This window comes from Petromyzon marinus, chromosome 5 (assembly GCF_048934315.1).
Source record: "Petromyzon marinus isolate PM22_M1 ecotype Great Lakes invasive population chromosome 5, UKy_Petmar_22M1.pri1.0, whole genome shotgun sequence".
Lineage (NCBI taxonomy): Eukaryota > Metazoa > Chordata > Hyperoartia > Petromyzontiformes > Petromyzontidae > Petromyzon > Petromyzon marinus.
In genome coordinates, this window is record NC_133671.1 from 8,783,424 (window position 1) to 8,804,226 (window position 20,803).

A 20,803-nucleotide genomic window follows, 5' to 3' on the forward strand; every position below is an offset into this window, starting at 1 on the left:
AACTGTGGGATTTTTTTTTATACTTTGAAAAAAATTATATTTCTTCATTTACATGTTCAAATTTCAGGAGTCATGAAATAGCTTGCAAAACGGCTTTCACACGGATGACTGCAACAACTTAATTCCCCAGTCTGTAAATTACACGGTGAATGGCGCCTTTTAAATTTTGACCAAATTAATAACTCAAATCGGCAGCCTTTATGGACCGCAATTTTTGACCAGGCGCTCAAATCAACCCTCATCATCGGCCATTATCCACTGCTGGATGATCGGCCTCCCCAAAATCGAAATAGCCTCATGTCATAATCCACATCCCCTGCTGCGGGTGAGCTGATCTCACCTCCCATTAGCACGGTTGGCTACGTAGAGGAAAAGTTCAAAATACATCACTCCGTTTTATCCGCCCTCTTCGTCGTTTCCTCCTAGACATGGACATATTTGTAAACATTATATTGGAACGCTTAGGCTTTCGCGACCGATATAAAATCTGAATTGCTTTTTGGGTCAGATCGCCTCAGTATGTCATAAACCCTCCTCCACCCGACACAGCCAAGTCACGTGAACAAACGTGCCAATACCTGCGCCTCAGCAGCACTCCGCCGGTGTTAGGAGTGATCCAGTTTCAACCAGCATTAGCGGGCAGTTGCTACAAATATGAAAATATCACATCTAACAATTGTAACCATCATTTATTCAAACACATTGACCTTTATGTACCACTTCCTGTTCTCTTGTGGGTGCACATTGATGACGTCACAACACCTACTAAAGGCCCCAGGCATAAGAGAACATTTTCTGGTTTCCAGAAACTGCCTGATGATGCTGGTTGTGACTATCAGTGAAACACCAAACCAACTTAATGTGTGGATTGCTCGCCAACACACGGATGTGCTTAAGCAGTAGTACACCAGCCCGTTTGTCCAAGTGGCAATTTAATTAATTGGCTGTTGAGTGGAAAAAGGCTCACAGCACACATTTCACTTTCGGGAGCTGATGCAAAAATCAATCATGAATTGTGACTCCAGCGATTGTAATTTTAAAGTGCAAAGTGTTTATAATCATTCACTTCAAGAACGCGGGTTGTCAAAGAGAACTAAGCGACACGGTGTAGACTTTCTTGCCATGTTTATTAGATGCAGTCATTACACGAGCGTGCGAGGGACATTGGAAATGGCTAACACTGACAGCTTGCGCTAAAAGGATTGTGCCGACGGTGAGTGTACAAGGACCTGTTGAGGGCTTAAGACGGCTACTGTTGTTCACCGTGTGAGGTGACAGCTTACGTAGGCTGTCGAGTTGTGTCCAAAACTTGTGTTGAGAGATTGGTTTGAGTGGCTTGCATTATAGCGCTGGGTCTATTACTTACGTTGAGAGCTTGCGGGATTAAAAAATAAAGTTGTGTCGCAGGGTTGCATTGACACCTTGAATTGACCACTTGTGCTGGTGGACTAAACGAAGGCTCATATCGATACGTTTGTGTTGCTGTGCCGAGAGCTTGTGGGGACAGTGACAGCTTGTGTTCAGTGTGTATTGAGATATTGTGTAAGCAGAGTGTGATCAAATATGCTTGAGCTTGCGTTGATGACGTTTAGTGAAGGATTGCATTGAGTGTGTCGATATCATGCGGTGAAGAATTGTATTTAGAGGTTGTGCTTACGGTTGTGGTGACAGCATGTGAGAACAGCATGTGGCGACAGCTGTGTGTTCCTGACCGATGCTAAAAGCTCATGTCGACAGCTTACATCAACAGCCTGCACTGTGTTCTTGCGTTACAGGCATTTGTTACAGTCTTTATTGCCCAGGGCTTAGGAGGGGAGACCGTGGTTTACAATCCACCAGACCAAGGCACTGGCCAAAGCCTCGCTTCATGAGCTGCACTTGTGCAGACGGTGGTGCGTCATCGGGGACCTGTGCCATCACGGCTTGGAGGTACCCGTGCCAGCAGCAACCGCGCCGGTGGCCGCGCCGGTGGCCGCGCTAGCGGCCGCATTGGCAGCTGTCTGTTTGGCCGTGACAGAAGCCGTGGCGATGATCTTCTCGCCGAGCGACTCCAGCACCTCGCGCTTGTAGTCCTCGAAGTCGCCCTCCACCTGGTTCACAGTCGACTCCTCCACCACCCAGAGCTGGCAATTCGTCTCCGTTATGAGCCGAGCATCGTGACTCACGATCACGACACCTAGATGTGCCCACGCACGCGAGCATGCACGCAAGCACGAGGATAAAGATTAAGCATGAGGCTTTATACTCCATTTCTGAAACCGTACTGTGATCTGAATACGTGTCCCGTGTGTGCGAACTAAGTGCAGAGTAGAGCCAGTAGGGAGCTAGGGGTGGGCTAATAATAGCAGCGTTGCTGCATCACAGACACGCACTCTCGTTCAATGTGTGTGATATGACTGGCACAGCTGGGGGTTCTACAATGGAAAACCACTGAAGTGTGCCGGGTTGGCTTGGAATGGCCCCGGGCCCAGCTTGGTTGTACAGTGGATAAAAAAGGTAACAGTGACAAGTGCTGTTAGTAAGGAGGGCACACAGAAGTGGCGTGGCCAAACTGACGCTGAGCCGTCTTATTTTATTATCCGCAGTGCTGATATTCAACACAATTCCACGCTGGTGGACAGTGAACGACACAAGGCATTGTGACTGTTCTTTGCCATGTTTGGTGTATGCGGTTGTCACAGGAGTGTTGGGCCAAGTCAATCTAGGGGAGCCCAAAGATATGTTCATTTCCCAATCATAAGCATGGTGAAGAATCAAATCCAGGTCACTTGGATCAGAGCGTAGTAAGTGAATCACCAGGTCACAGCTCTGCACAACATGCACCGCATCCACCATTCGCAACTAGGTTGCGGTGACATAACCACAGCACTTGTGCCAGGCTGGGTGCACTTTGAGACCATGTTCACTGACAGCAAGTCACAGGACAAACCCAGGAGTTATGGGTTAACTGAATAACATGACCACATGCACAAACCCACAGACATAGGTTCTCACCTGATTAAAAAAACCTTGAAACATATACTTACAAATGCTCATATAGATGACCCACTTGGGACTTATACAGTCAAAGCAAGTGACGCATTGTACCAAGGAATAGTGAGGTCAGTAATACGGCCATATTTCCCTTCCCAGTGCTGATGTGTGAACATGTGTGACATCAGTACTGGGATATCGACTTGAGGAAACCTGATTATCTGAGATTACCAGGACCATTCCACAGCCAAACCCCGGCTGTTACAACAGTTTTCATTTCAGTTCAGTTTATTTATTTTGGTGTAGCCCTGTGAGCCATTCGGCTCTTGAATCGGGTGCAACCACAACAAACAACCAAAAACACAAACAAGAAATAAAATCTAAAAGTGACTATGTGACTGTGCAAACAGAAAATCCATGAAAAAAACCAGCAAACCCTGAGGATGAGATCAAGGCAGCAGCTACAAGGTCATCTCCTGACATGCTCTAAATCACACCCACACCCCTCACCTCCTTTGTACTGGTTGATGGCTTCACCGAGGGCATCAATGGACTCTATGTCGAGGTTGTTTGTCGGTTCATCCTGCGCACACACACAGCATGCGTAGGGACGATGGCATTGATTGACCCCTTATCTGGATGTGAACTTGCAACCTGCGGATTGTGAGTCCAGCGCTATGCCGGTGCCATTCTGGAGCTGTTGTGGCTGTGATTGAACTGTATGTTATGTTGTGAACGAGTTCAGTTTGTCTTTATAGTCGGGTGGCTCAGGGTTCAGAGCACCGAGCCGGTAGCAATGATTCCCTGAGTTCCAATCCACGCTTCGGCTGGCGATGATGAAACCGGGTTCTCCGAGTTAATGTCGCACCCTGGTCAATAACGAATGAATACATTTTCCCAATGTGTTTATGTTATGTTCATGCTGTGGCTTATTACTTTGTGTTCATGCTGTGTTTATGTTGGAGCTAAGTTACGATTTTGTTAATACTGTGTTTATGCTGTGGCTGAGTTAAGACTGTCTTTATGCTGTGTGTATGTTACGGTTGAGTTAAGAGCTTGTTTAAGCTGTGTTCATGTTATAGCTGTGTGCACTGTTTTTTTTTTACCAATATGAGGATATCTGGCTCTCGACAGCTCAGCTCCGCAAACACCACTCGGGCCTTCTGCCCGCCTGGATGGAAGGGGGACAGCCACAAACGCACGGATATATACACATACAATCAAACATATACACACAGCCACTGAACGTGCCATGTGACGGGGTGTGTGAGGCATGGTATTGTCATTGTGTGGTGTGTGGGTGGGGTGTGCAGTGTGAGTGTGTGTTATATATGTGGGATATGAAGTGTACATGGTATGTGTGGTGTACGTGGCATGGTCGGTCTATGTGGTGTGTGTGTGTTGTATGTGGTGTGTGCAGTGTGTGCAGTGTGTGCGGTGTATGTGGTGTGTGCGCTATTATAATAGTTTGAACCCCCTACCTCCTCGTGGTGCCGGACGGAAATGTTGTGGTTGGCAGTGCCGTGGGGGGGGAGGGCCAACTTAAATTGGCCACTCCACTCGTGGCCTCTGTAACCACCACAGTGGCCAAATGGGGGCTCTGGACTGGTGCGAGGGGCTGGTAACCCCTCCACCTTCAATGAATTACCACTAAACTACGAGTTAAAAAATGTATTAAGCTTGTGCCGGAGGCCCCGGGGGGACAGGCGTCTATGACATCTCCTGGCCAAACCCCTTACCCTCGGGGCTCCTCCAGAAACAACAAAAAAACACTACGTGTGGCCACGTGGAATGCTCGAATGCTCACTGCAGAGGAGAGGCTACACCTCCTCTCTCGGGAGCTGGACCGGTACCGCCTGGATCTCTGTGTTATTCAGGAGGTCCGGTGGACCGGCTCTGGCTTCTGCCACCATGAGGGGTGGACAGTCCTCTACTCGGGGCAGGAGACTGCCAAACAACAGGGAGTGGCCCTTCTTCTGAACAAAATAATGAAGGGAGCGTGGGAGCATGGCGGTGAGTTGTGGGATGCTGTAAGCCCCAGGCTACTTTGGGCTCGCCTTCCCATCAACCAGAGGCAAGGAGTGGTGGTCGTGGTTACTTATGCCCCCACCGAAGAAGAACATCTGTGGAGGGATGCAGGCAAAGCCGATGAGTCAGATGCCTTCTATGACCTCCTGTCACAGGTGCTGGCTAAAGTGGCCCCTCGGGATAGAGTCATCTTGTTGGTTGACTTCAATGCCCGAGTTGGTCGTGATGCTGGCACCTGGTCTGGAGTGATTGGAAGGCATGGGCCAGATCAGCTCAATAACAACGGCAGGAGGCTGCTAGATTTGTGTGCAGCCCATGGGCTTGTAATTACCAACACGCTGTTCCAGCATCGGCACATCCACACAACATCATGGATGCATGCCGGGTCCAAGCAAGAACATCTGCTGGACTACATAGTGACGGAACAGCGGATGCGGGCCCATGTCCTTGACACCAGGACCTACCGTGGAGCTGATCTGCTCACTGACCATCGACTTGTCATCTGTAAGATGCGCCTGCCATTCTTCCACTCCGGTGGTGGATGTACACCAAGGACCCCATTCAAACCCATAGTGGCATGGTCTCAGCTAGCTGATGAAAGTTGCAAGCGATAATTTCATCATCACTTGTGGCTGGGGTTGGCATCGTCCCCGACTCCTCCTGATGTTGAGGGGAAATGGGCGAGGTTTAGGACTGTGGCTCATGCAGCTGCAATGGCTGCTTTGGGTACACGGTCCAGACCTCCCCAGAGACCCTGGCTGACAAAGGTGATGTTCAGGCTGGCTGAAAAAAAGCGACAGGCCCACTCTCATCGGCTACAACATCCCACGTCCGAGAATGAGGAGGCTTACCGCAGCCTTCGCTCGGAGGTTCGGAGAGCCGTGAGGCGCTGCAAGGATGGATGGTGGTCGCGGGTTGCTGAGGAGATGGAGTCTGCCTCAATGGTCCGCGATCACAAATCGCTCTTGAATTCCATCAAAAAAGTAACCTGCAGCTCCTCCGGCAGGCAAGGCTGCGTTGGCTGGGTCATGTAGCCCGCATGCCCAGTCACCGCATGCCGAAACATCTTTTGTTCGGCTGGATCAAGGGGGCTAAACGGGCGCGGCACGGGCTAGAGAAGAGATGGAGTGATGTGGTACAGGAGGACGTGGAGCTGTGTGGACTTGCCGATGACTGGTACCAGCGGTGTCAAGACCGGCCTCTGTGGAGGAGGCTCGTGAATGACGCTACTGGGCAGTCGCCCTCCAACAACAATGGAGGAGGGAGGAGCGACACTCACAACAACGAGCGGAGCGCCGGGTGGCTAAAGCACAGCAGGTTGGCACAGTAGGGGGCACAGGTGGTGCATCAGTCAGTCGTCTCAGTCAGTTGTCTCAGTCAGTTGACCCGTGGAACCTGGGTCTGCCCCGTGACCTCCTGCCAGCGGGCGTTCAACACTTCACGTGGCCTCAACGTGCGCAAAGCTTGGCACAAGCGTCGTGGTGACGTCACCGCCATCTTAGTGGCGAATGGCGGTTGTTGTTGTTACTATAGTTTTGAGTCTGCAGTGAATGCGTTGTATATGGTGCGTGCGTTTGACATGGTGTATGCGGTGTGCGTTACATATGCGGTGTGTGCAGAGAATGCAGTGTACATGGTGTGTGTGCGGTGTGCATTATATATGTGGTTATGCGGTGTTGTATGCATTGCGGGCGGTGTGTGTGTGTCCTACCGGACAGCTTGTTGATCTGGATGGTGTGCGCATGGCTCTCCAGGCCGAAGCGTCCCAGGCGCTTGCGCGCCTCCTGGTAGGGCAGGTTGAAGCAGCGCTGCAGGTACTCGGTGGCAGTCTCCTCCATGGCCAGCTGATCCGCGTACTGCTGGTTGAAAAAGCCGATCTTCTGCTCGCACACACAGGACACGTGCAGACACACCAGCGTTAACATTAAAATCACTGCTGTTTTCAGTCTTCATCATCGTCGTCGTTGTCGTCGTCACCACGACTGTCGTCGTCATCGGTGTCGGAATTGCTGGGGTCAGTGGTGACACATTCTGTAGAATAAGCAAAAGCTCAGGGCCCCAAGGAGCTTAAGGTCTCTGGATTTCGGGGAAATAAATCAACGTGTGCCACACACCAACTCGGTAGATCTACATGCATGTGATCTCGTGGTCTCCTATCCCTACATCTCCATCGCAAAATTTCTTACACTCCACATCTGTGCTGTGCTGTGTGGTGTCACTCTTCTCTCATTCGTACATCTCTGTCTTTTATCCCCATCACTTACACCTCACCGCATTTATATATTTTTTACACCATTCATCTCTACATCTGTCGCTTGTCAACATACCTTCTTCTCATCTCACTACGTCTCCGCTGTCTACATGTCCATCTGTCATGTCATCTATTTTTTTAATCTAGACAACTTTTGTTATCTTACTAGGAATATACAAAAATGAAGATACCCCACCACCCTGCTCCCCCAGAAATTATTACTGGGCTAGCTCAAGCATCGACCGGGGTTGTTGGGCAGGGGCTGTGTTGTAGGGTGGGTGGGACGTAGCGAGATGCGTGGCGGCTGTGGGTGGTGACCACTCACCAGACGGTGATTTTTCCTGCGTTCACCTTTATTCTGCAGGGCAAAAAAACATACGCACACGTGGTTAAATATACACGCACGCCCACACACCAAACACGTGGTTAAATGAACCTTATTGGCAGGACCCCAGGGTCCAATAAGCCCCCGGCTCTCGCATAAACTGTGTTGCGACATCATTTTATGACTGTTGAAGGCGAACGATACGGCAATCTATTCCTCTCAACGAGCTTTACGCGATATCAAAGTTTAAAAGTTTTGTTTATGACTACGGAAATTTTGGCAACGACAGGTGCTTGGTGAATGATCCGCACCAGGTGGATCACGGCGTTTATGTGCGCGGTGGGACGGAGTCGCCCAAAAATTATTAATTAATTGTGATTTTGACTTCCGCTTATTCGGGCCCCCGGGGTCCCGCCATAAGGTTCAAATGTATACGGACACAAAACACATGGGTAAATATACACGTTCACACACACAAGGTTGTATATAAAAACACACACAACACATGGTTAAATATACACACACGGTTAAATATGTATACAAAGACAAAGATCCCCCCGTATAGCCTTAACAGACTGTAGGGGAAAGTGCTGTTTGCGAGCACCTATGAAGCCCGGCACAGGAAAACAAAGGGGTGGGTGGTCAGCACCACGCTTGACCGTCTTTGTCTCCCCCAGAGGGGATGTTTACACTGTGCACGAGGTCCTGATTTGAGGTTGAGTCGACCTAGGGGAGGCCCGGGACCAAATTCAGATAATCGTCACTGGTGTTGGCCATGAGCGGGAATCGAACTTGGGTCGCTGGGTTCGTAGCGGAGTGCACTAAACACCACACTGTACACACACAAAAAACACATGGGCAATTATATACACACTCTGTGGGGAGCGGTAGTGTAGTGGTTAGCGCTACACTACGAACCCCAATGACCCCAGTTAGATTTTTGCTCACAGCCAACACCATCGACAATGATCTGAACTCGTCCTAGGCATCCCCTAGGTCGATTTAAACTCCAATGAGTACCTGATGCGGTGTGTAAACGTTGCCACTGGAGAGACAAAGGCCGTGAGGCATGGTGCTGGCCACCCACCCCTTCGTGTGCCGTGCCGGCCTTCACAGGTGCTCGCTAACAGCACTTGCCCCTACAGTCTGTTACATGCTGTACGGGGGATCTTTGTCTTTGTGCGTGCATACCGGTTCTAGTGCCGCGGTGAGCAGTCCCAGCAGTGTACTCTTCCCCACGCCGTTCGGACCCACGATGGAGACTGCGCACGGGCGAACGCACGGCAGTGAACGGCGCTGCAGTGGTACCGTTGTGTTTTAACAGGGTGCACTGCGAATCACCATGGCCTACCACGGTGTGCTGCAGTGGTGCACTGATGTTTATTACAATTGACTGCAGTAAGCTGCGTTTCATGGTTGTGCAATGCACTTCACTTTGGTGGGTTGTAGCTCACTGTGGCGTGTTATGACGTATCGGTAACCGTGGCGTGATGTGATTCAACGTGGTGTGCTGTGTGTTTGTGGATTGTGGTGTATGGATGAGACCTGTGGTCACACTGTGGCGTATGGAGGAGTGCTGTGGTCCACTGTGGTGTACAGAGGAGTGCTATGGCTACTCTGGTAAATGGAGGAATGCTATTATCCACTGTGGAAAACAGTAGTACGGTGGTCACACTCTGGCGTACAGAGTAGTGCCATTAACCACTGCGGTGTATGGTAGTATTATTGTGCATCAAAGGCTGTAGTGTTTTTTTTACGAGCACTCACTGCGAGACTCCAAGTCCAACCCAAAGTCCACGTTCTTGAAGAGCAGGGGATGGCCCTCATAGCCAAAGTCAACCCCTGCATGGACACACACCAGACAAATCCTCCATTTAGCCTTAACAGACTTTTGAGGCAAATGCTCTTCACGAGCAACCATGAAAGAACGGCACTATCCTGTTTGCCTTCTAAATACCACGCTAATTCAGTGGGGTGGGGTACGTTGGCATGTTCATTATATGAAACACATTCCTGCGGAGGGAGCTGGTAGGAACGTTGGGTTGCTCGGTCAATGGCCAGGGTCAACGGCGGCATGGTGTATTCCGCAAATATGCCCGACTCTGAGGGCGGGCACAAGCCGGCGTGAGTAGGTTAAACGTTGAGTTTTATAAGGACACCACGGGGTGATCAGCCCCTCCCCACCCAGCCCCACCCCACCCAGCCCCACCCCTCCCACCCCCCACCCAGCCCCACCCTCCCCACCCAGCCCCTCCCCACCCTCCCCTCCCCACCCAGCCTCTCCCCACCCAGCCCCTCCCTAGCCTCCCCTCTCCACCCAGCCCCACCCCTCCCACGTGGGCAGACATCCACAATTAATCCCCTGCCTCCTGTGAATTAATCCCGGTTGGGCTTCCAGTCCACTACGTTTCCTACCAGTATAAACCCTAATTATGTCCATTAAGACCAACTTTTGCCCATTTATACAGCTTGTAATATAATCAATAACGTATTTTTTTGCTTTGTATGAAACACAGTTTAAAAGTCAGCACTGAAACCACCGAAAATTACAAGCCAATTTGGGAATGAACAATCGAATGCCAAGGCAGTTGCTGTACAGTACGTAACCATAATGGGGCTGTGCTTGCGCGTCAAGTTGCTGCATAGCGCGGAGACAAAGCTATTCTTGTTTTTTTTTTCCCACAATGTATTTCATGTTTTTGGGTCCGCAAAGAAAATACCCGTCGGCTTTCGCGACAAATATTATCCATAATAAAGGTTTTTTTTTTATTAGATCCCGCAAATATAAGTGTGTACAAGTGTACACGTGTAGAAATGTGCACCTGATAGGATGAAAGTTATGACTTCACCTTTACTATATTTAAGACCGAAACAGGAAGACTTCTTCACAATTCTGGGAAATCGCCCGATGAAGCTGGTTGTAATCACCAGCGAAACGTAGTGCTCGAATTGTAAATGCTGTGGGTTTTTAGGGTTTACTCTCCAACACCATGGTGTGCTGAAGTAGTAACTAACTGGCACGTTTTGTTTACGTGACAAACCTTACTAATTGGCTGTGGCAGGTGGTGGTGGGTTAACGACACATTTATATTTACGCGATATAACCCCAAAAAACCTTTATTATGCAAATATACCCGTTCCCTTATTTGCGGGACACGGCATTACGCGCGGCCATGGTAAACCCCCGAGGACTTGCTGTGCCGCAGCGAGCTGCACAGAGCCACGGCACAGCAGCGCGACGCCGTACCGCGCCGCGGCTGCGCTCTCCTCACCGTGCAGGCCGAGGATGGGCGGGGAGAGCGGCGGCGGGTTGGGGAAGGTGAACTTGACCGTGTACTCGCGCGGTCGCGCCAGCAGGCCCTGCGGGGCGCCCTCCTCCTCCTTCTTGCCGGTGCGACCCTTCTGCTGCTTCCGTGTCAGCGCCTCCTTCGTCTGCTTCTCCTGCGTGCGGCCAACACGGGCGCGTGAGCGGGAGGGCAGGGTGGGCGGGTGGACGGGTGGTACGGCAGGAGAGAGGGCGGGCGGGTGGACGGACGGACGGACGGGCAGAAGGGTGGGAAACGACAGTGGGCGGGTGGGTGTGGGAGAGAGAAATATTTCAGGAGCATGGCATAGTGGATGATGAAACCATCCTTCGGGAGTATATTGATAAATGTGTTCAGTTTTTTGTTGTTGACAATACTTTGTTAGGCATCACCGGCCACTGGACTAAACACCTAAACGTGTTGCTCATTTCAAATAGTGGAGTAGTGAATATAATTTGTAAAAGAGATAAATAAGTAGGTTTGGGCAGTATACGTCACTCCAAGGGATGATGGCTCATGAAAAAACGACTCGGTGACAGAATGAGAGCCAAAGCAGAGGTGTCTAAAGTACAACCAAAAGCAGCAGAGAGGAATGCGATGGATTGTGGCAATCCAACGAACCATGGATATAGGAACCGGCACTGCCTTGTGAGAGTTCTAAATAATTTTCCCATGATGCTATTTGTCTAAAAATTATCGCACATTTAAGAGCATCGTTTGATATTATTGTCTCCGCCCGGTCGCCCTTCACTTTGTTTTCGCAACTCCACAACAGGGGTCGTCGGATTTATAAAACACAGCATGCCGGCTGGGCTCCCACTGAAGTCGCAACTCGGCCCAAACCGTACAACACAAAAGAAATCGTTTGTATATCGCGCTCTTCATACAAAGCATCCCGGGGCGATTTATAATGAAAGGACCATCCCTCCCGGGGATAGACAAGAGTTAATCACTGCTCTACGGGACTTATACTGATGATAAGCTCACTTGGCGCGTGTAGGTTATTTTGTTTGTAAGATTTTGTAATTTGCACTTCCCCTCCACCAATTAGCACGGTTGGCTCCGGACAGTGCAAAATAAGTTCAACATAACGCCCCCCCCCCCCCACCCTTTTTCCCTTTACTTTTGTTCCTGTTTCCTTACCTACATTCCCTCTTGCAGTCCCTACAGCACTGAATTCGGACTTCGATCCGTGGAATTTTTGTACCCCCGCCCCTCCCTTATTGCGGTTGTGCCTTTTAACCAGGCTCTTGCCAAATAAAAAAAAACAATAAAAAAATTTCACTCTCGACTGTGATTGCATTCCCGATATGTGGCGTATCAAAGGCAGGGGTCCCAACAACCAGGCCCTTGCCGTGCTGCGTTGTGCCAAACCGCGCCCAACAGAGCACCCCACGCACCGCCTGCTTCGTGGATTTTCCGCCAGCCTTGAGCTCCTTGAGCCGTCGCTCCTGCTTATCGTAGAGCTTCTGCAGCTCCTTCTGCTTCTGCACATACATCTTCTTGAACGTCACTGCACGTGCCACACGCGCCGCACACACACCGGGAGGGACAAAGATAAAGATCCTCCACAAAGTCTTAAAAGGCTGCTGGGGCAAAGGCAGTTAGTGGACACCTATTAAGGCCAGAACAGCACTAGATGGGGTGATGTTGGCAGCACTACACCCGGCCGCCCTTTTTTCCCCGATACTAATGATTATCCACCGCGTAATGTTTCATTCCTGATGTTGGTCAAGACAAAGATCCCCCGTATAGCCTTAACATACTTTTGGGGCCACTGCTGTTAGCGAGCACCTACGAAGGCTGGCACAGCACGAGGGGATGGATGGCCAGCATCACGCACAACTACCTTTGTCTCCCGAGTGGCGATGTTAACACACCAAACCAAGTACTCATTTGAGGCTGAATCTACCTAGGGGAGGCCCAGGAACAGTTCAGATATTCGTCACTGGTGTTGGTCGTGAGCGGGAATCGAAGCTGGTTCACTGGTTTGTAACTGCTGCAATACCGCTCCACAACAGAGGCATGTACACACAAACACACATGCTTGCATTCACACGATGGTAAGGGGGAAAGGTTAACATTATAGGCTTTATAGGCTCATTGGAAGAGTTTGGACACTCATTTGATGGTTCTGAAGAACTAAAGAAGAGTGCTGGTAGCCGTGGATTTGTTTATGTTTTAGCTACGTTTTTTATCGCACTTGCTGAGCACAAGCCCAATAACGCCAAGCGAGCAAAACTCCAAGCTGCCAGTAACAAACAGCAGAACTATCCGTAACGGATCTAACCCTTAACACAACCAAGCATCTATCAAATCTGCCATCGATCGTTAATTCACATTATTGGTAGTAATTTCTGTTAAGATAGGAAAACTCTCCCAACTGATCACTCGGGGCTAGACCCACCTGCCCAGATCCCGTACGATATTTCTAAGTCAAAGCCCGAATCGTTTCCCAAATGATCGGGAGTAAATGGAGACCGCTCCGGCAGCAGCGTGACTACGCACTCACAGTAGTTGCCGCGGTAGTAGAAAAGCTTCTGGTAGTCGAGGTGGATGATGTCTGTGCACACGTCATCCAGGAAGCTCTGGTCGTGGGACACGATCAGCAGTGTCTTCCGCCACGTCAGCAGGTAGCTGAACAAAGACAAAGATCCTCCGTTATAGCCTTCAGCAGACTGTAAAGGGCAAGAGCTGTTCCTATGAAAAATGAGGGGGAGGGCAACACCACGCCTGACCACCGTTGTCTCCCCACTGCTGATGTTTGCATACCGCACCAGGTACTTGTTTAAAGCAGAGTCGATTGGCACGGTTGGCTACATACGGTGCGACCGACGTTCAACATACACGCATAGGAGAAGAACAGAAACGGTTCAGATATTCGTCATTATAATTGGTCGTGAGCGGGAATTGAACTCGGATCTCTGCATAAGTAGCTGAAGTTTGCAATTTGTCAAATTTGGACCCTGATGCCAGCACACAATGACCTAGTTTTGTGAATGATGTCACGGGATCTTTAACGTCCACTCCGAAGCAGGCAGTGCATAGAAGTATTATACACCGGCAGAAATAACCAGGGCGGCTGCTGGGATCGAAACCGCAAACTTCTGCAACAAGCAGCAAATGGGCTATACCACTGGGCCATTTGTATGCTCACCTGTGTTTGCACCCGTGTGCCGAATGCATCTGTCTTTGTTTGTGTGCGTGCAATTGTTCTCGCATGCCGTGCTGGCCTTAATAGCTATTTGCTAACAGCACTTGCCCCAACAGTGCATGTGTGAGGCTACATGGTGGGGGGGTGGGGGGTGGAGGGGATCGCTATCTTTCTGCCATACTTGTTGAGCCAGATGACGGCGTTGAGATCCAGGTGGTTGGTAGGCTCGTCCAGCATGAGCAGCGTCGGCTCCATGAAGAGGGCCCTGAGAGACCGACAAAACCGCACTGCTGCTCGAGGAAAGACGCAATCGACAAAGTAACTTTTAAATCACACCTTCACAGCGTCTGCTTCTTCCCCATTCCTCTATCACTTTGCCCAAAACGCAACAGCCCCCTCTGTATAAAGTAAATATGGCCACTGCTTCTGCAGGGCGTCTTGAGTTGCGGTCGCATTTACACGTCGCATAAATCCAAGTCGTATTACACTGCAAAGCAAAGCCATAGGGAGTTGTGAGAAAAGATCCGCAATGCCTTGCAAACCCTACTCGAGCAAAAATATTGTGACAGCAGGTTTACCACTCTAAAAGAGCGTGTGGATGAACGTAGTAGTCCAAGGGCACAGGTTGGCCAGATTGTACCCAACAGATAAGTACAAGATATAGCTTTGTAAATGCAGTGCAAATAGGCACGCCGATTCCTACTTTCCCACCACAAGCAGATTAATTCGTGTGAAGTCTTCCGGTCAGACATTTTTGGCCTCTTTTTTTAAAAGTACAAAATAAACTTTCCAAGTAATCTCCCGCTCAAACAAGCAGATCGTGGTGCTCAGCTCCCATTTACAGCCCGAGCCAGCGGTGGAAATTCCGCATTAATACGGCATGGGTGAGTCTATCCATAGGACAACTGTTGACTTCCCCACAGATTGGCACCAATTTTATTGACCCTGGAAGGATAATGGGCTGAGCCAACCCCCAACCAGGATTTTAACTCGTAACTTTCCATTTGCGATCCTGTCTCTCTACCATTGAGCCACTTGGCCAGTTCTAGTTTCGATTTCATAAAACATTTCAGGACACCTTCTAAGCCCAAAATTACTTTCAACCGTGTTGTGTATCACATATCAATATCATTCTGTAAATAAAAGTTGACGTATCGTACACAACCAAATAGATGGCATTCAAGCATGCATTTAAATTGCCATAATTTTCCTCTCGGAGATCAGTTGGTTTGAACAGTGTTTTAAACCGTAGCTTGCTAGGATACTGGAACAGTGTCCCAAACAGAATGATAATTATTGACAAGATTTTTTTTTGACAATTCTTCTTATTAACAAGAACAGTATATTTGTTTTTTTCTCACTTGTGCATTGTTAAGTATACGTACAGCTTTTTGTTCTTTTGTGATAATTTAAGAAATACCTAAAACCTGCGCTCTCCGGCTGCCTGGGTGAGAAAAGTGGGCAACGTCATTGCCCAATCCTAGCCCGCCGGCTCGCACCTTCATAAATACATTTTGCCGCGAGCCTCTTGCGCCGCGTTACCGTGCCAGCGACACTCGCATGCGCCAACCCCCGGAGAACTTCTTGGTGGGACGTCCCTGCATCTCGGGGGTGAAGCCCAGACCGGCGAGGATCCTGCGCGCCTTCGCCTCTGCCGCGTCGGCACCCATCGCCCGCAGCTCCTCGATCACCTGACGTGCGCGCGGGACAGCGCAGAGGCCGCGGCGTGCAAGTTACAGTCCATGGCGAACGCGGCGCAAGACCCGAGCGCACACGCCGGACCCCACTTGGGTGGAATGTGGAGTTTGTTAGTTCTCTCCCCTCACTGTTCTGCGTGTTTCTCCGGTTTTCCGCCCACAGCTAAAAGGAAAACATTCAGCGGAATTGACACTGGCCAAAACAACCCAATGCTGAAAATGTATCTGCAAATTACTCATTTGGGGTCACACACAGCAGCAATATTTCCCACCATTGCCAGACCTTCACAGGACTCTCCTGAAAACAGCCATGAGACTCAGTGAAGCTTTCCTGGCTAAACAAGCAGAATCTCGTTGATGAGAGCTATCATGTGACACACACGATGAATAGGACAACACGTCACACATACACGACAAAAGGGCCCAATCTGTGGTGTAGCATGGGGCAATGTTGGGCGTACTTTGATATGGCTATGTTAACAGTGCAGACTGCCGTGTCACTGTGTGGCAGGCTAGGTGCGTGGTGCATCATGGGCAAGGCGTAGTTGTAGTGTGGTGTGATGTGATGTAGAAAGGTGGCATGGGTGGTGCGGTTCGGTGTGCCATAGCATTGCACAGCTGGGAGGGGGGCGTGCAATAATACGGCGACTGGTGCGGCGAAGTTAGGCGTGGCATTGATGTGGCGTGTTGTGGCATGGTGTGGCAGAGCATGGGGGTGTTTTGACGTGGGGCACTGTGACGTGGTGGTTTGTGACGTGGTGCATTGTGACATGGTGCGTTGTGGCGAGGCACGGCGTGGAGATTCGTGGCACAGTGTGAAGTGTTGCGAGGTGCCGTGGCATAGCGTGGCGCGGTGGGCCACGACGTGCACAGTTTGTGTTTGTGTGGTGTGGTGTGGCACGGCGTGATGTAGCGTGGCGTCACCTTCTCGAGGCGAGGGCCGACCGAGTCGTCTCCGCTCTCGAGCCGCGCCTGCAGCTTCGACTCCTCCTGCAGCAGCACACCGCGACGCACGTCGGCGCGCAGCACGGCCTGCACTGCCGGGGTCGAGTCCGCCACCACCTCTACGAACGCGCACACACACACAGTACATACACACACGGTAACTACACGGTACATACACACAACAACAACCGCCATTCGCCACTAAGTGGCGGTGACGTCACCACGACGCTTGTGCCAGGCCATGTGCACCTTGAGGCCACGTGAAGTGTCGAACGCCCGCTGGTAGGAGGTCATGGGGCAGACCCAAGTGCCACGGGTCGACTGACTAAGATGACTGAGATGACTGGCTGATGCACCACCTGTGCCCCCCTACTGTGCCAGCCTGCTGTGCTTTAGCCACCCGACGCTCCGCTCGTTGTTGTGAGCGTCGCTCCTCCGCCCTCCGTTGTTGTTGGAGGGCGAATGCCTCCAACTGACCAGTAGCGTCCTTCACGAGCCTCCTCCATAGAGGCCGATCTTGACACCGCTGGTACCAGTCATCGGCAAGTCCACTCAGCTCCACGTCCTCCTGTACCACATCACTCCATCTCTTCTCTAGCCCGTGCCGCGCCCGTTTAGCCCCCTCGATCCGAACGAACAAAAGCTGTTTCGGCATGTGGTGGCTGGGCATGCGGGCTACATGACCCAGCCAACGCAGCCTTGCCTGCCGGAGGAGATCACCGATGGGACTTTGCCCAGATCTTTCAAGGATTTGTGAGCTCCTCACACAATCCAGCCTGGTTAAACCCAGGATGGATCGTAGGCAGGCTAGCCTAAATGTTTCTAACCGGCGAAGATGTTCTATTAGGAGGGTCCACGTTTCGCAAGCGTAGAGAAGGGAGGGAATGACCGTGGCCGAGAAGACCTGAAGCTTAGTGCGGAGCGACAGACCAGGTAGCTTCCACACAGCGTTACGCAACCGATAAAAATATATTGTCGCTCGACTGATTCAGAGTGAGACATACGGGTACATACACACATAGTACGCACATGGGTACATACACACATGTACACACGGTACACACAAGGGTACACAAACACACAAATGGACACACTCAACAAACAGACATGTATGTATGTTAAACATATTTTTCACTGTACGTAGCCAACCGTGCAAAACAGGACATGCGCACACACAGCAGCACACAGGCATGCACTCGCACACAAGCATGCTCTCACCCAAACACAGACGGTCACGTAAACAAAGGTACACACGACCACACAAATCACTGGCTTGCACAACTCACCCTGCTCACAAAGCAGCACGTCGATGTTGGGTGGGATGTTGAGAGCTCGGTTAGAGATGTGCTTGAGCAGTGTTGTTTTCCCCTTTCTGGGAAAAGAGTGACGAATTACAACATTCAACACGAATTTTTTAAAAACTACCGCGACACAAATGATCATAACACAGGATTATCACCACCGTCCATGAGTTGTTTAGATGTCGTTCAGCGATTGCTCTGGTAGATTCTTTCCAGTTACCATTGTGTGAAAAACACCGCTGTCACATCTGGGACAGAGCACCCAAATTCCTACCTCCTGGACTATACCAGACTTCCGCGTGTACGCGCAACATGTGACAACGGTAGCAACGATGTCAATGTACACAAATAACCAGTCGAGTCGGTGTGACGAGGCGGTGAACGGCAAAGGAAGGTGACGGTAGTGGTCGGCATCCCAAATTGGTCGGCGTGTTACTCTGGGTAAGAACGGCAGGTGCGGTAGCTGTGTGGTGTTGTGCGGTGTCCATAGCGTCTGCGGTCAAGGCGGTGCCCGTACCCGTTGGGCCCCACGAGGCCGTATCTGCGCCCGGCCACAATGTTGAGCTCAGCGTTCACAAACAGCTCCTTGCCGTGCGCAGAGATGCTAAACTTCTCTATCTGCACGCATGGTGGGGGGGAAGTGGGGGGGGGGAGGCACGGGGGATGAATGGGAATTGCATGAAAACGCGAGGGGATCAACGGGACAGCACATGAAACAGAAGGGGGTGCACACAGGTACGCATAGGGATGCGTAGAGGGACGCGGAGATGTATGGGCACAGGGGAAGGCACAGGATTGCAAAGGGATATTCTGAGATGCACAGGAACACTCCAATCAGGTCCGGAGGGGTTGAGAATGAATAAAATTAGTGACCATTATCATCCCACGGAACGTCTGATTTTCTGGAAACTGTGCCACATATATGGCGACGCTTCATTACACATCCAGTGTTGTATTGATTAAGCCAATCAAATCGATCGATTCAAGGCTCACCATGCATGCATCAAAACATGAACTTAAGAATCATCTACATATGAGTTATATATAAATATTACACAAATATTACCTAGAGGGTAATCGAATCAAAAGAACAGAACAAAAAAGAACAAGATGGTAGAAACAGACAGTGTAAACACAACGAAATCTAAGCAATTCTTTAACCTAATTAGTACAGGGGAAACTGGCAATTCACAACATCGTGGAAAAGGCAAATCACTCCACGCCTATGGCCCATGACTAGTTTGCTGGTAGACAGGAGACACGTGACTAATGGAGGCCATAGCCAAAGTGAGAGAGAATACTTGACGCGGTGAGCGGGGTGTGCAGAAATCTGTTCCAAACTGCCGACCCGAACAGACCCGGCTGAAATAAGCTCCAGTTACTTACTAATATCGGAAGGAAGAGCATTCCAGACGGCCGCAAGAGCGCATCTGAAAGCATGCGGTGCAGTGAGCGTCTCGCCAATGCGAGAAAGAATGGTGGATGCGGTGAGCGGGGTGTGTGGAAATCTATTCTGAACTACCAACCGGGACAGACTCGGCTGAAATAAGCCCTAAATATGATGTGCCGCATCAATGAAAGGGCAAGCGAGTGAGTGAGCGAGTGCCCATGCCTTGATGTCGGAAGCATTCTCTAGCGCGGCCTTGCGCGACGTCAGCTCCTGCTGCGACACCGCAAAGTCTCCCTCGGCCTCGGCACACGCGCGAAGAGACTCCACCTGACGCTCATACGCACGCTGCGCGGAGACATAGACACACGTGTGCACGCACGCACAATATGGGGAGGTGGAAGATGCACAAAGACAAAGGTCCCCCATATAGCCTTTTGTGCAATTCCTATGTGAACACCTTTGAAGGCCAACATGGGACACGAGGGGATGTGCCCAAACACCATGACCAGCTGCTTTTGTCTCCCAAGTGGCAGTGTTTTACACACCCCACCAGGGACTCATTTAAAGTTTACTCAACCTAGAGGTGGCCTAGGACCAATTCAAATAATCATCACTGTTGGTGGCCGCGAGCGGGAATTGAACTCAGGTCGCCGGGTTCGTGGCGCAGTGCACTAACCGTTGGACTACCGCTCCCCATAAGCACACACATGCACACATAGAGGCCCACAAACAAAAGTGAAGGCACGTGTGCACACGGTACTTATGGGACACAAGAACACACCGCATGAGGATACACGCACACGAACACGCAAGGTCTGGGACATGCACACACAAGTTCATTTTGTTTAACCAAGTGAGAACTTGAGAACACAATGAGTTTCACCGAGTTTAATTCACAAGAGGGACCTTGGGCATTAGTCTGCCAGTAGGGGACGATGATTGCTATGTGTTAACCCAATTGAGTAATTTCACGCTGGCACACAATGGCCTACTCTTTTGCAAATAACGTCAGCAAGTTTGTAATGTCCACTGTGAAGCAGACGGCGCGTATATTATTATTATGGTATTACAACCGCAGCATTAATCAGGGCAGCCGTCGGTTTTAAACTGCAAACCTCTGCAACAAGTGGCAAACGTGCAACCACTGAGCCACGTCACCGCACAAGGTAGGCTGATCGTTCGCAACCTACAGCACCAAAAAGTGGCCAACCATTCACTACTGCAGGCAGCAAAGGCGCCTTGTGCCAGGCCAGGTGCAATCCTTAGGCCACGGCTTGCTGTCAGGAGGTAGCGGGATAGACCCAGGTATTATGGGTTGGCTGACAAAGAATAACTGGCAGATAGATGCAGCTCCCTCAATCCTCACTGCACCAACTGTGCCACATACACACGCAAGCCGTGCAATGGTGTCGTGGTGCTCACTCTTCAGTGCCA

General features: G+C 50.5%; 1 protein-coding gene across 1 annotated transcript in view; it reads right to left on the reverse strand.

The window, feature by feature from the left end:
- Nucleotides 1–1,571: 1,571 nt before the first annotated feature.
- Nucleotides 1,572–20,803, reverse strand: part of ABCF1 (ATP binding cassette subfamily F member 1) — a 31,083-nt gene continuing 11,851 nt past the window's right edge. Inside the window, exons 10-25 of the mRNA XM_032946845.2 lie at nucleotides 19,592–19,714; nucleotides 18,497–18,597; nucleotides 17,965–18,050; nucleotides 16,658–16,797; nucleotides 15,579–15,727; nucleotides 14,218–14,301; nucleotides 13,395–13,519; nucleotides 12,283–12,395; nucleotides 10,850–11,018; nucleotides 9,345–9,419; nucleotides 8,769–8,839; nucleotides 7,578–7,610; nucleotides 6,713–6,881; nucleotides 4,080–4,144; nucleotides 3,484–3,556; nucleotides 1,572–2,176 (exon numbers count right to left, since the gene is read on the reverse strand). Of these exons, the coding sequence (XP_032802736.2) occupies nucleotides 1,917–2,176; nucleotides 3,484–3,556; nucleotides 4,080–4,144; nucleotides 6,713–6,881; nucleotides 7,578–7,610; nucleotides 8,769–8,839; nucleotides 9,345–9,419; nucleotides 10,850–11,018; nucleotides 12,283–12,395; nucleotides 13,395–13,519; nucleotides 14,218–14,301; nucleotides 15,579–15,727; nucleotides 16,658–16,797; nucleotides 17,965–18,050; nucleotides 18,497–18,597; nucleotides 19,592–19,714 (1,836 nt within the window). The 3' untranslated portion in view covers nucleotides 1,572–1,916. The remainder of the gene's footprint in view (nucleotides 2,177–3,483; nucleotides 3,557–4,079; nucleotides 4,145–6,712; nucleotides 6,882–7,577; nucleotides 7,611–8,768; nucleotides 8,840–9,344; nucleotides 9,420–10,849; nucleotides 11,019–12,282; nucleotides 12,396–13,394; nucleotides 13,520–14,217; nucleotides 14,302–15,578; nucleotides 15,728–16,657; nucleotides 16,798–17,964; nucleotides 18,051–18,496; nucleotides 18,598–19,591; nucleotides 19,715–20,803) is intronic.